Genomic DNA, 15,523 nt, shown 5'->3' on the forward strand with positions numbered 1-15,523 from the left:
TACCCTCACTCAGGTTAAAATACTTACAAAATACTAATAATTATTGGGAAAGGCTGAACGAATATAACTGCTGACTAAGTTTAAAGGGTCTCACCCAGTCCTCCCAGCAGCCCTTGGGATTGCTGCTCTGGTATGGCTCCAGGCGCTTCAGCAACTTCTCACAGGCATTCTGACAGGAAGAGCAGAGTTTAACACTGACAATAATAACAACAACATTAATAACAGCAGGCAGAGGGGAATACCAGCTCCTTACATAGATGGCCATTGCATTGAGGTCAGAGCTGACAGACGCTGCTGTGGGGCTGGTGTTGGGAACAGTGTTAGTGCTGGTTTCACTGATGAGGATCTTGCAGATGGGGATGCCCAGGACTCGACTGGCCACCTATTGGAGATATATTTACAAATGAACAACAAGTTTAGGGTTCTGTAGTTCCAGGGTCCTGTATACACCTTTATTGGCTCCTCAAGCACAGGTCTTAACATGGAGACAGAATTGAAGTACTTTAAGAACCACCAAAATAGGAAAAATTGCAAGTGTCCATTGTTTTAGTACAGGGGTTCCCAAAATGCGGCCCTCAAGGATGTTTGGTGTGGCCCCAAAAAGCCAACCTTCAACACCCCCTTTTCTGAACCTTTACTATATTTTGAAAAAATTCTGTTACAAATTGCATATGTAATATGGGGGAAAATAATAAAACAACAATTAAAGTTCATAAATGTTCCCCAACAGAAATGTGTGTATGATTTTGAACATATTTAGTTTTCATCGGTACTTCATTTTCTACTGCGGCCCCCCGATCCCATGCAACCTCTGAAAATTGGCCCTCCATCACAGGACACTGGGAACCCCTGTTTGAGTAGAACAAGGGACACCTGTCATTTATTTATTTATGTCATGATAGGTAGTGTTCCATATAATCAAGGAATACACAATACTGCAATGTAGCAAATCTAACAACTCAGCCCTAAACTCACATTTTACTCTGTAGCAATGACCTGTTTAGCCCTGAGGTTGATTTGCTGCTCTCCCTTATTGTAAGTGAGTCTTATGGGGGACTGGTTGATCCCCTGTTCATGGTGTCTGGTTCAGGTTGCTGTGCATGAATTGGGAACTGTGCTGAGAGAACTGTGGAAAGGCAGTATTGTGAGAGTATTGTGTAGCTCCCACTGGCACACCTGGATCATCTTTGTGTGCAGGCCCTGCCCCATCTCTGTGCCTCCATGGGTGAGCAATACTGAGCCGTCTGTGTACACATGAACCAGAGCTCCAGCCTGCAAACAACAACACAGCAGTGGTTACCAAAACCCCTGTGAGGTCTTCAGCCTGAGTACAATGACTGACTAACTTGGTCCTGAAGATGATTTAAAGTTAGTTGTCAATACACAATACTGCTACTACTGCATAATTGTAAATGATTCTCTAACGATTCCCAAGTAATAATGGTTGTTGTCCAACTGATTGGTCAAAGGGTAAACTTTGAGAACCACAGACGTTTCTTAAAAATTACATGAGCATTGATGAATAATGCATAATGCATTGCTTAACTAATTAGACCCTTTCTGGAACACTTGATTGAGGTTAAAGACCAAAATCCTGTTTAGTTCTTGTTCAATCTTGAACAAATTGAGACTTTCACAGCTGTCATTCACACACAGGAGCAAACCAGACTATCCATATGAGTGGTAACCTTAGTTAAAGTCTTGATTTGGTCTGGGCCTCAGTGATAATAATATTAATTTGTGTTTTTCTCCAAGTGTAGTTTTATGCACTAAAGTAAATTAAATTAAAAGGCAATTCTTATTCAAGGGAATGCATACATGTTACCAGAAGTTCATAAACAAGAACATGTATTGTTTCAAGGTGTGTTGCAAGGTAGTAAGGGGCTCAGACCTGATTAAGAAATGTGGCTGTGAACCCGACTCCGAACTTGGTGGGAATAATGGAGATGCCCCTTTTCTTCCAGCGATTCTGCCTGCAAAGAATTCCACAGATTCAAGCTCTAATTACCATACAGTTATTTTATGGATGGAAATCACTTAAAAAGATTTGTATCCATAAAAACATTTTGTATTGGTAATTACAGATACAAAGGGACAGGGACAAGCTTGCTCCGTATTGGGATAATCGACCTCACATTGTGATTGCCCAATCAAGATCAGGCCATCCAGTGTATTAGATATGGCCTGAATGTAGAGACAAGCCTGAACACACCATTCACCTCAACAACTTGCGGGAATGCAGTTTTCACCTCCCAGTTGAGGACCCCCTATCCCCAGAGCAACCCTCTCCCACAGTAATGTCCCAGCTGGGGGTCAGTTCTGGCCAATGATATGGCGAATGCTAGCCCCTCTTCCTGCAGCTCCAGAAGCCTTCCAGGTGCCCACAGAAATGGAAGAGCATGTGGAGATCCAAGTCCCAGAGACAGGTCCTAGGAGATCCCACAGACCGAATCAAGGTAGACTCCCATTCAGGTATCGTGAGTAACCAGATTGTCTGGATGACAATTGTCAGAACAGGGAGAAATAGTGTCACCCGCGGGACATGCAAATAATGCGCGTTAGTCTATTTGTATTGATAATTGTGTGTTTTCTTTCACTTATTCACTTTAAATATTTATTATATTATCACATTTATTCCTATTGAAATCATGTTTGTTTAATTTGCCTCCCCCCCACACACACACTTATCGGATATGCACGAGTTTATTTAAGATTGATTGATTTAAATGCACATATAATCACGCATTCACGAGAGTACCCGCTTATTAGCCAGGTTTGATGAAATTAAATAATTGACAATGAATGAGGAATACCTGTTAGGCTGGAGATAAAAAGTTCAAAGTTGTTGTGCTTGACAGAAGGGATTGCAGAGCAAGGGGAAGGAAACAGAATAGACAAGTAACAGAAAGGGCTAAGAGAGACCCAGAGGAGAGCCAAGGCGACGGCTGTAATGCCAGAGAGGACCGCGTACAGGTTTTTAGAACTACAGCGGTGTTTTACAGGATAAGAACTAACAGAACCGTTTGATATTGTTACTTTTATACATTTATGCTTCCACTTGCATTTCTTGTTTTAATAATTTATTTGTTTTATTCATTTTAGAGATCCCCTTTTCTTGGACTTTTACTTTTTGCCTTTGTGGATTTATTTTGTGGTATAGAAAGGAATATTTATAGAAGATTTGCATCAGTATTTTTGGTACAAAAATTTACTTAATACAGTAAAGGCATTGGGTTTTTATTCACTTTTTTATATAAAAGTTTTTTATTCAATTTTTAACTTGGCCATTTGTTTTCTTGGACTGTACATGTACAGTTTCTTTGGATTACCAACACAGAAACTGGATTTGTTTGTCCTCACCTCTTTACTTTTTGATAGGACACGTGGACTATTGCCTGCCCCATTCCAGCTCCTGGTGCTGTTGGAAACCAACAGTCCCTGCAACAATCTGTATTGTTTGGTTTTAACCCCTTTGTCTCTTAACATAAAAAGAGGAAGTTAGTATTGTAATTGTACAACTGTCCTGTGTGGTCTGTGGTGTGCCCATGGCTTGTGAACCCTCAATTTAAAGAATGTAAATCAAAGGGAGAAATATGAGTCTATGTAAAACTGATATTTGGGGAATTGACTACCTCCCAACAGGTCCTAGTGCCTGTACACAACCGGTAGGTGGTGTAGTCGTGCTCCCATAATTCTACATCCCGGTGGTGTAACTTCCACCCTGTGACAGAAAGGTAATGTCACAGGCAGAGAGTGTGGTTTGTGGGAACAATTGATGAGGATTGAATAGCGCATGCATTCAGCTACGGAATGTCGGTCATGGAATACTTTTCTTTTTCTCTCCTCTCTCAAGTCAATGCCAATCTTGTCAAAATGCCAATGCTATGATTATTGTAAATACTGTGCATGTGCAGGGAACACAAACCTAAGATTTCACAAAGTCTTTTGACAAGTTAATGGCTCAATTGACTTCCTCAAGTGTGTAACAATACATCCTGGTTTAACCAGGACAGTCCTGGATTTTAATTAAACATTGTCTCTCGACAATTCTCTCAAAATCATTTAAATTCCCTATTTAGAGTCACTTAGTTATGAGATCGATCACATGATTAAGCAAATGTGTTAATTATATTGGAAAACCTTTTTTTACCAGTAACTGTATGTAAATTGGTAATGCTACTATTGATTCTCTGGATGACAGCATCAAGAAAAGGCACATCCAGCTCATATTTACCGACTGTATATGGTATCCTTAAATTAACTTTTTTTAATAACAAATGCTATATTTTTAAGTTGTGTAATTTGTTTGCTATAAAACAAACTTCTATATGCCCCTGTTTCTACTGTTGAAAATCTTGAAAAGCCTATCAATTGAAAACCTTGTAGACATTTTAGAAACTTTAAGATAATAAATTAGAGTATAATGTAAAAAAAAAACAGCCTATATGAGGGGTTCCCAAACTTTTTGACCCAGGGACCCGAGGGTGAAATACTGAGAGAGTGGGGGGGTGCTGACGTTGAAATACTGTGTAAACTGCAATAAAGGCATTTCACATGGTGTAATAATCCTTATACATCCCATTTAAAATTATTTTGTTTGTGTATGTTATTAATATATATACAATGCTAAAAAAAAATAAGGGAACACGTAATCATCACAGTATACCACCAAGTCAATTAAAAGTCAGGGATAACAATCTGTCCAGTTAGGAAGCCTAAGCGATTGTGAATCAATGTCACCTGTTTTGGTGCAAATTAAAGTGACAACAGGTGCACTGGAGAGGTAACAGCAGGACAACCCCCAAAAAGGGAATGGTTTTGCAGGTGGTGGCCACAGACAATTGCTCTCTCCTTATCCTTCCTGACTTATTATTTTCTCGTTTTGTGTTTTGCTAGTGTCCTTGTCACTACTGGTAGCATGAGGTGGTACCTGCAGCCCATTCAGGTAGCACAGGTAGTCCAGCTCCCCCAGGATGGCACATCCATATGTGCCGTCGCAAGAAGGTTTGCTGTGTCTCCCAGTACAGTCTCGAGAGCATGGAGGAGATACCAAGAGACGGGCCGTTACACAAGGAGAGCTGGACAGGGGCGTAGAAGGGCATCAACCCAGCATCAGGACCGGTATCTGCTCCTTTGTGCGAGGAGGAACAGGAGGAGCACTGCCAGAGCCCTACAAAATGACCTCCAGCAATCTACTGGTGTGCATGTTTCTGACCAAACTGTCAGAAACAGACTCCATGAGGGTGGCATGAGGGCCCGATGTCCTCTAGTGGGACCTGTGCTCACAGACAGAAACGTGCAGCTTGATTGGCATTCACCACAGAGTACTAGAATTGGCAGGTCCGCCATTGGCACCCCGTTCTCTTCACAGATGAGGGCAGGTTCACACTGAGCACATGTGACAGACGTGAAAGAGTCTGGAGACGCCGTGGTGAACGATATGCTGCCTACAACATCATCCAGCATGACCGGTTTGGCGGTGGGACAGTGGTGGTCTGGGGAGACATATCCTTGGAGGTTCGCACAGACATCCACGTGCTAGCCAACAGTACCCCGACTGCTGTTAGGTACCGGGATTAAATCCTCAGACCCATCGTCAGACCTTACGCTGGTGCAGTGGGCCCAGACTGTCCAGGAGCTCACTGATGTCCTGATCCAGGTCTGGGAGGAGATCCCCCAGGACACCATCCACCGTCTCATCAGGAGCATGCCCAGACGTTGTCAGGAGTGCATACAGGCATGTGGGGGCCATACACACTACTGAGTCACATTATGAGTTGCCGTGATTAAATTCACAGCCTGTTGGAACAGCCTGTGATTTAAATTGTTTACTTAGATTTTCAGTGTGAGTTTGAATTCAGCCCTCAATGGGTTGGTGATTTTGGTTTCCATTGACTGTTGTTATGTCATTTTGTTCTCAACAAATTACACAACGTTCAGTAAAGATTTTGATATTTAATATATTTCGTTCATCGAGATCTGATGTGTGATTTAAGTGTTCCCTTAATTTTTTTGAGCAGTGTATATTCCAAATTCCCACAATTTAATTGTTCCTGAAAGTTTCTACTAAATGTCTGCAAGGTTTGCATGTGAGAACATAAATATTTATACGGAATTTCACTAAGACCTGGTGGAGTGTTAAGTTTGTGTGCCCTGCTGGCAGGAGGAAGACCTGCCCCCAGCGTCTGTGAAAAGTCTCCTCCTCAACACAGCTGCCTGATATTTCTTCATCGGGAAGGTTGTCTGGCCGAGCAACCCCTGAAGGGTAATGGCTGTCTTTATTTTTCAGGGAACCGGGGTTATAACCCAAATCGAAAGACAGCCATTACCGAATGGGAAGACCATACCAGAGCTGTTGCGAGTCCTGACACCTGATTTAAGCCCCAATCCCCTGATGGCAAGCATAGTAGAGCCTCACGGAGACTGTGTGCAAGCTGCTTGAAGTACCTGAGTGCCCAGTGTGGGACGCAGCCGGTTCAACCACGTTGAGACTGTAGAACCTTGTGAAGGTCTGTTGATGGGACCAGGTTGCAGCATTACACAAGTCTTCAAGTGAGCAAGTGATGCACCATGAAAAAAAGCCTACAACATGGCCTGTCCCCTGGTAGTGTGCTGAGATCAGAGGTGATTCTAGGGTATGTGGGGGCCCCAGGCAAAATTATTCCTGACGGTGATGCCGCGCTGGGGTGGGGGTGCGGCGGAGTTTTCTCCCTTGAGAGCGGGGGGAGGTTTCCCATTTGGGGGCCCCCCCTCAGCCTGGGGCCCCAGGCAATTGCCTACCCCCTTGCGACGCCCCTGGCTGAGATGTGTTCAGGCATGGGGACTTTAGCAGTTGCATAGGTGAGCCAGATCGTGTCCGCCACCAAGTGTGCCAGTCGTAGTTTGGAAACAGCCCTCCCTCTGGTGGTAGAACTGTAGCAGACAAACAGCTGGTCAGATCTGTGGCTGTGCGCAGTCCTCTCCGTGTAACACTTCAAGGCCCAGACAGGGCAGTATGTGTGTAGTCTGCGGTCCTCATCCAACGCATGTGGAGGTGGGTGAAAAGACGCCAGGACAATTGGTTGATTTATGTGAAACGCCGACATGACCTTAGTTAGGAAGGCCGGGTTTGTCCTCAGAGTGACTCTGTTGTTGCTTCCTGAGAAGATCAGACAGGCTTTGCCACTGACAAGGAGTGAATTTCACTAATTCACCTTGCCGACATTAACGCTACAAGGAAGGCCAACTTGAGTGAGAGAAAACGGAGCTCCATTGTGGAAATGGGCTCAAAGGGAGAACCGCTAAGCCCTTGTAGAACTAATTCCAAGTCCTAGGCCTAGGAATTGTGTATTTTACTGGTGGTCTCAATCATCTGAGACATTGGGTCACCAGGAAGTGAGCTCCTGGAGAGACATTGTCATTCTTATCGTGGCATGCTGAGATAGCACCCAGATTTACCTTCAGCATGGATGCAGATTTCCCTTCCTGCAGCAGCTGTTGCAGAAAGCACAGGATGGTCGTCATGGGGCACTTGATCCACGTGTCTGGCTAGGCACCAGTTTTGGAAAGCTGACCACTTTAATTATATTGGGCTCTGGTAGAGGGGGCCCTGGCCAACTGTAGTGTCTCCACGACATTATCTGGCAGTCCCATTGACATTAGGCGGTGCCTTTCAGGGGCCAAACCCACAACTGCAGCTGTGCTGGGTTGGGGTACTACAGGAGTCCCTCCGGTTGACTCAGTAATTTCTTGCATAGCGGGAGCTGCCAGGGTTCCTCACATATGCCATATGCATATGTGCCAGTGTCATGAAAGACAACTGTCTTAGCCACCGGGGAGCGATCAGGAGGACTTGGGCTCCTTCCTGGCAAATCCTCTCCTGTGTCAGTGGAAGAAGTGGCAGTGGGGGGAAGGTATACAGCAGTTCCCGCAGGGGGCTTACGGGGATCACTTTTGCCCCTAGGTCTCCAGCAGGAGAGCCTGTTCTTTCCCCTTTGCTGCATCTGGCCCCTGCGTCTGAAGCTGCCTTGGGCACTGCTGGTCTGTGGCTGTTGTTGGTGTTGTTGCGGGGGGTTTTGACTCCTAACCCACTGCCTTCCCTGGTGCTGTGGGTAGGGACAATGGCATGACTGCTGCAGGTCAGCATATTTGGAAGCCATCTCCTTGGCTTTCGCCGAGCACTCAATGCTGAGGTCTACGGTCTCCCCAAACACCTACCCAGTGTAATCGGAGCGTCGAGTAGCACAGACTTCTCGGCATCCTGCAGCTTGGCTTGTGTCAACCAGAGATGACGCCCCACCACAACCACTGCCGCCGGAGTCCTGCTCATTGCTTTCCCTCCTTCCCTGAGGAGGTCTGTCATATAGGCATCCATCAGTTCCATTTCCTCTGTGTCCACCACTCAGGGGCGCTCTCATTTCCGCCAGGCCAGGTGCCCTATGTATAGCATGAGAATAGACTGAGCGTTCGCCACCTTGACTGCCAGTGTTTCCTCTGTGTAAGCTGTTTTCAGCATTTGGTCTGTGGTGCGAAACTGCTTGTTGGGGCACAGGGGCTCCTTCCCCAACAGCGTGTTAGCCTGGACCAGACATGAGACAGAGTCCCCAATGGGAGGGAAGGATGACCATTACCAAAAGGGAAGAGCCTTCTGACCTGACAATCATGTGAAAACATGTACCAAAGATGCCCAATAGGGGCCCTGCTGAGAGGAGTCACACCCCCATGCCTGTGAAGTGTCTCCTCCTCACAGTAGTAACCTGCCATTTCTTCTTCCACCTTGCCAGTGATACATGCATTTAGATACTTTCGCTCTGCGTGTGTGCTAAAAGTGGAGAAGTGTGCTCACCACTCTTCTGAGTTTTTTAGACTTCGGTCTTCTCGTAGAGCTTGCTTCTCTTCAGAGGTAAGTGTACAGCAGGAGTCTGGCTTGGAGCCGGCTTCGGTCCCTCCACTGAGATCTTCTGTACGTATCCTCTCTGCGGAGGTAAGTTTTGTGCAGTAGTTTTCTGACACATAGAGCTGGCTTTGGCTCCTCTACAGAGATTTACTGTGTAAATTACCTCTTTGTACCATCTTTCAGATATTCTTGAGTGTGTGTTCTTGAGCAGTTCCCGTTGCGGGACAGACACTACAGATCCCTGCACTCGACATACATCGACGTCGACACATCGACATCGACCTCGACATCTGTCGACGTGGACACATTGATATCGACCTCGACATCCGTCGACATCCATGTTGAAAGCTCCATTCTCAAGAAGCAATCCTGCCTCAGGATTTTAGCTCATTTTTTGAGAACTTATTAGAGGAGGCTATCAACATTAACTTCTTCTCCAAATAATTAAACCCTGGAATGAGGCAAAAAGGGACCTTTCACCACTGTGCGGTCTGTAGCAAGCTCCCTTCAGATGATGGGCACAAACTTTGCAACCATGCCCTCCAAGCTCTTAGTGGTGAAGGCGGGTGCAGCCACTGAGCTGCATTTACATCTGCAACCAGAAGCAGCAGAACAGGGAACCCCTCTCCAAGCCTTCTTCAGGGAGTCAGTAGGTGACCGTGGATGCAGAGAGTCAGCTCACTCATCTGCCAGTTCTGCCAGAGGACGACGCCCACCAGGACGGGTGTCTCTACAGCCGAAGCAAGGATGCCCCTCTGGTGCATGTTCCTCTTCTAGGTCAGGGGCTTCCCAGCTAGAGAGCAATTGGCTTTGCCACCCCGTCTATGCAGGTGCAACCCGGAGAGTCTCTCTCCAAGATGGAGATCACCAGCGAGCAGACGCTCACATTCCCCACGTCGTGCCTCTTCTCACTACTTCTCCCCCAGACGCACTCCCCCATGGTATACACACTGGTCTCCCCCTAGGAGGAGACGTGAGTCTCCACCCCCTCGGGCAAGGGAGGAGGAGGATGAGTTCAAATACTGCTGTGTCAAATGGGAGAGTTTGGACAGTAGCTATGGCCACACAGCGCCAAATGCTATACCATCTGAATGAGATGGAATAGACAAAGGGACAGAGGTCCCTTCATCACCTGCCCTTACAGGAGGAGATGTCCATCCTCCTTAACGCATCAATTACACCTGGTCAGATTTTCAGGACTGAGCATAGAAGGCTCAGCCAGGGTGAAGGAAACGGTGTCAAAGTATGCCGACCTTCAACAGCCAAGAAGACAGTCCCAGTCTTGCCACTGGCCCCACCCTCAGGGGATACAGTGTACAGGGGATACAGTGTACCCTGCAGCCACATGCCAGCAGCGCGCGGCCAAGTTACCAGCATACCAGAGGTCAGATGCAGGCCAAGGGTAAAAATAGACTTTTCAGCTGGAAGTAAAGGGGAGAAGTTAGCCCTGCAACCCCCCCGGCTAAACCACAGGGAGAATGTCCCCAGAGACGAAAGACAATTAGCCACGGATACGCCCTCCATTTCCACTCTGGCCTCCTCAGAGGAGTGCTGACTACTACTGTTGGATGCCCAGAAGGGGAAGAACTCTGGCTGTATGACAGGTAGACTGAGAGAGGGGTTCTACTTATGGTACTTCCTAGTGCCAAATAACGATGGAGGCTAAAGACCCATTCTTGATCCGAGGGGTCTCAACATGTTTCTGAAGAAAATAAACTTCCGCATGTTGACTGCACAGTGTATCCTGTCTGATTGGGCAACTGGTTCATGTCAATAGACCTCAGGGACACCTACCATGTCCCCATCTTCCCAACACACAGGACATATCTACGCTTTGGCTTCCAGGACCAAGCGTACAAATTCTATGTGCTGCAGTTCGGCCTCTCACTGGTGCCCTGCACGGACGCTTGGACGCAGTCCTGGCCACCTCAGGTCAATGAGGATTAAAACAACCTGAATGACTGGCCAACTGCACAGACTCCAGGAAACAGGAGGAGGAACACATGACAGAGGTCATACAACATGTAACTAAACTGGGTTTTTCAGTTAACACGGAGCAGAGCTCTCTCAAACTCACGCATTCGGTGGTGTTCTTGTGGTTTGACTCTCTAGCAATATTTGTAATCCTGTCAGAGACAGGATTGAGTCACTGAAGTCTTGTCTCATGCAATGCAGAAGCGGCTAGACTCTCCTGCTAATTTACTTTCAAAAGCTGTTGAGACTGTTGGCGGCCTCCTTGAAAATCCTTTCCCTTGGACTCAGGACAATGCATCTGTTACATCGCTGGGAAAACACTTACAGGCTGCTCCCAGCAAGACACAGACACTGCCGACTGACCATGACTCCAGAGTGCAGGGGGACACTGGATTGGTGGCAGAATAACAGCAATTTACACTTTGGATCTCCCATCGGCTGCCCTCACCGGAGGGAAGTCATCATGACAGACGCCTCCAACTACAGCTGGGGCACAGTATGGAATGGGATCGGGGGTTCAAAGGACATGGCACGGTCTCTCATCATCCTCCCACATTAATACACAAATGTATTTGTATTTGGCAGTTTGCCTTTATCACAAGTTTATTGTTTTATTGATTTACACACAGGTTTATTTGAGTTCATGTATTTTGTTAAAATTAATCACTTTAAGATTTAATTTTTTTTAAGTGATTTTAGAAATTGTTTAAAAAAAAATGTAATCACAAGTATTACATTTTTTTGAATGTTTTTATTTAATTGAAATATAAAATACTAAAACCAATAAACAGTATTAATACACAGAAGCTGCAAGCCAGCATGTCTTGTCGAACAAGCATGTCTTAGTTTGGACAGACAACACGACAGTGGTGGCTTAAATCAACCACCAGAGGGGGCATGTGCTCACCCGGACTACATCGTGTGGCGTGCAACCTTCTCCTGTGGCCTGAGACAATCTCCGATCAATCAGGGCAATACACCTGCCAGGTGTGTCCAACAGAGCTTTCGACCTCCTCTCTCTGGGACCGGACAACTTGCAATGGAGATTGAGTGGTAGAGTAGATCTGGGAGATGCTGGGATGAGCTCGAGTCGACCTCTTGCTACTCAGATAACGACTCAGTGCCCCTGTGCTGGAAGCAGAGGGGGTCCACTGGTGTGGACGCCTTGCTCACCCGTGGCCTCGGGAATTGCTATACGCCTTCCCCACCACTGTCTGATCTTCTCTGGAAGCATTGACAGGGTCACACTGAGGATGAACCTGGCCTTCCTACCCAAGGTTTTGTCGGCTTTTCACATCAATCAACCTTTCGCCCTGGAGTCATTCCACAGCCCCCCTCCGCACATGTCGGTTGAGGACCGCAGACTTCACACACTGTGGGCCTTCAGGTGTTATATGGAGAGGACTGTGCACTTCGCAGTTCCGACCAACTTTTTGTCTGCTATGGGTCTACCACCAGAGGGCAGGCAGCGACAAAACAAAGACTGGCTCACTGCGTGGCGGATGCGATCTGTTCCAAGGTTCCCATGCCAGAGCACATCTCGGAACACTCCACAAGGGGACAGGCCATGTCGTGGGCTCTTTTTCATGGTGCCTCACTGGAGGATCTGTGTAATGCTGCGACATGCTCCAGTAATCAAAGTTTCACAAGGTTCTACTGCCTGAATGTTGCAGACTAGGTGCGCCCTATGCTGGGCACCATGAGGCTCTGCTGTGCTTTCAATGGATGGTAATTGACTTTAATCAGGTGTCCGGACTGGTATAGTCTTCCCATTCGGTAATAGTTGTCTTTCAACTTGAAAGAGATCGTTAGGTTATTATCATAACCCTGGTTCCCTGAAAAAGAAAGACAACCATTACCCTTCAGGGGTCGCTCGGCCAGACGACCTTCATAATGAAGAAATGGCAGGTTGCTACTGTGAGGAGGAGACACTTCACAGTCAAGGGGGCGGGACTGCTCCTCCCAGCAGGGCCCCTATTTGGCAGCTTTGGTACATGTTTTCACATGATTGTCAGGTCAGAAGGCTCTTCCCATTCGGTAATGGTTGTCTTTCTTTTTCAGGGAACCAGGGTTATGATGATAACCTAATGAAATTTCATTCCAAAGAATCAGATGTCAGTGAATGTGTTAGTGACGACATTAATTGAGATTTATTTTTAGCAAGTGAAGGGAGTCTGGCAAAGTGATACCCAGAAACACAGACACTTCACTAAAACAATATACAAACATAAGAAAAACAACAGATGGATCTGTCTAAAGGTCTGTATGTATATCAGTCTTTCTATGTATATGTCATGTGTTGAATTAGTAATGCATCTAATTTTAATAAATTACCATGTTTTCTAATTACTTTGTGGACAGTGTTCAATACAGTTCTTTTATGGATAATGTACACCTGTTTCATCAATACCACGTCTGGATAATTTTTATTTCCATTCAATAAGAATAATGTTAAATACAGTACATGACCAAAAGTATGTGGACACCTGCTCGTCAAACATTTAATTCCAAAATGATGGGCATTAAAATGGAGTTGGTCCCCCCTGTGCTGCTAACAGCCTCCACTCTTCTGGGACGGGTTTCCACTAGAACATTGCTGCAGGGATTTGCTTCCATTCAGCACCAAGAGGAGTAGTGGGTAGCTGGACACATATGCTGTTAAATGCTCATCAGTTGTTACCACAATTCACAATCTCTGTCTGTGACCATTGTGACATATTTTTGACAGTGATTTCATGCTCAGTTTTGCTTCACGTTACAACACGTAAAGGGAATTATGAAGTGAATGTAAATATTGCCACAGCCCTCTGATACGGTGAAGTGTTGATGATATTTAATTGGCGTACAAGTGAAAGTGTGTAAATACAATACTCTCAGGCTGGTCTGGTACTCTTGTAGTATTTTGGGTCTTTCTACTGCTTAAACTTCCCTTTTTAGTGATAGTGTCCTGCTTCACTGTATCAGAGGAAAACATTCCCTTTTTTGTTGGCTCAATTGAAAACAGTACACAATGTGAAGGAGAATAATGCATGTTGGACTGATCAGTAGTGTACACCTGTTTTACCTGTTCAATTCTTCAATGTCTTTCCTGCGTTGGTGGTATTGTGAGGTCAGCAGGCACTCCTCCCAGCATTGGGCAATGGTGAACTGCTCCAGTTTCTGTTTGAATGGTGTCACATCTCCTTCCTTGTACATGTTCATTTTGCGCACCTTTCAAAAAGATCACGAGTTGCTTAGCTTTTCTATGTTTAGTTGGGACGTTTCTAACTACAATAACCAATTACAAAAATTACACTCAGAATTGCTACAACTACATTATTTCAACCTCCGCCATTTCTAATGACCTGTTCCGTTTTTCGTTACGGTCAGAACTTCTTGGTCAAAGGTGGCTTAACCTTGTTGTGTTGTGGTCAAAATGTGAAAATGCGCCCCTATTCTGATTGTTTACGATGCAACACAAGGACGTGATGCATCATTTGCCGGCATTCATTTTCCAGCTCCATTCACATAGACCTGTTGCAGGAAAATTGCTGGTGTTTAGACTAGGTCCCGAAGTGGAAAATTGCTGGTGTCAGAATACTGGCATAAACCCATTCACACAGACCTTGCCAGCAACAAATAGCAAGCATTTGTTTCAGTGTGAATGGGGTTAAATATGAGTTGGTTTAAACAACAATTACATTTTAAAAGGTTGTTTTCTTATGCCAATTTCTAAACTACTTAGACTCCTTTGTTCTGTTCTGCTCAGCCCCCTAGAGGAGGGATGCTCTAGTAAGAGTACAAAGGTGAGAGATGTGTGCAGATCAGAAAAGAAGGTGGTCAAACTCCAGCCACTTAAAAGGAATTGAAGTGTGATACAGAGAAAATCCCATGGTGTGGCAGTGCGAGAGCTACCATGTCATATTGTTGAAGCAGATTCTTTGTAGAATCACACTTTGTACCTGCTCCACTGTTGGGACCCTAAACATAGCCTCCCTATCTTGGCCCTGTTAGCTGAGGAGACCATCAGTGTCCATCAGTGCCCAGCCCTCACCTGGTCCGCAGGCAGGCAACATTTCATTGCCACATCGGTCATCCAGCACTCAGCTACCATCATTCCCTGGGGCCTACCAAAGCCACGGAAGGCATTGTTGCAGGGCAGGTTGGTCTTACACATGTAGCCAGTGCCACTGATGTGGGGGATATTGTAGCAGTTTTCCATGTGGAACAAAGCGATCTCCATGATCTGAAATGAAAGAAGATGACGCATTATTTCTCCACTTCCCATTAAAAATAAATGGAGTGCATTATCCATCCAACCCTAAACAGCACAGAAACCGGAAAGCAAGAAAAGGGATTGATTTTTCATTGGCACTGTACACCACTCTTCTCTCACACCCGTCACTGTCCCCACCTACCAAACATTTGAATGTGGGCATTACACTTTCATTGGAATATATTCTACAGCTTTGAAAACATAACACTTACTGACAATGACTGGTCCAGAGAGTTTCCCGCATTTGAGTATAAAGTCAGTTCAAGAGCAACAACGCGTCCAGTCTTCATGAAGCCGACCTAGGAAGGAAATTAAAACTCTCTCATACAAGGAAACAACCAAAGGCAGAGAGGAACTACAGTATGGAGTAAAGACAATGGGAATGGCACACACACCTCTAACTAGCTCTTCATCTTAAC

General features: G+C 45.6%; 1 protein-coding gene across 1 annotated transcript in view; it reads right to left on the reverse strand.

The window, feature by feature from the left end:
* Nucleotides 1-15,523, reverse strand: part of LOC136717366 (xanthine dehydrogenase/oxidase-like) — a 42,269-nt gene that overhangs the window by 6,497 nt on the left and 20,249 nt on the right. Inside the window, exons 24-30 of the mRNA XM_066695016.1 lie at nucleotides 15,317-15,403; nucleotides 14,883-15,074; nucleotides 13,914-14,059; nucleotides 1,892-1,973; nucleotides 1,177-1,272; nucleotides 254-382; nucleotides 95-169 (exon numbers count right to left, since the gene is read on the reverse strand). Coding sequence (XP_066551113.1) covers nucleotides 95-169; nucleotides 254-382; nucleotides 1,177-1,272; nucleotides 1,892-1,973; nucleotides 13,914-14,059; nucleotides 14,883-15,074; nucleotides 15,317-15,403 — 807 coding nt within the window. The remainder of the gene's footprint in view (nucleotides 1-94; nucleotides 170-253; nucleotides 383-1,176; nucleotides 1,273-1,891; nucleotides 1,974-13,913; nucleotides 14,060-14,882; nucleotides 15,075-15,316; nucleotides 15,404-15,523) is intronic.

This window comes from Amia ocellicauda, chromosome 1 (assembly GCF_036373705.1).
Source record: "Amia ocellicauda isolate fAmiCal2 chromosome 1, fAmiCal2.hap1, whole genome shotgun sequence".
Lineage (NCBI taxonomy): Eukaryota > Metazoa > Chordata > Actinopteri > Amiiformes > Amiidae > Amia > Amia ocellicauda.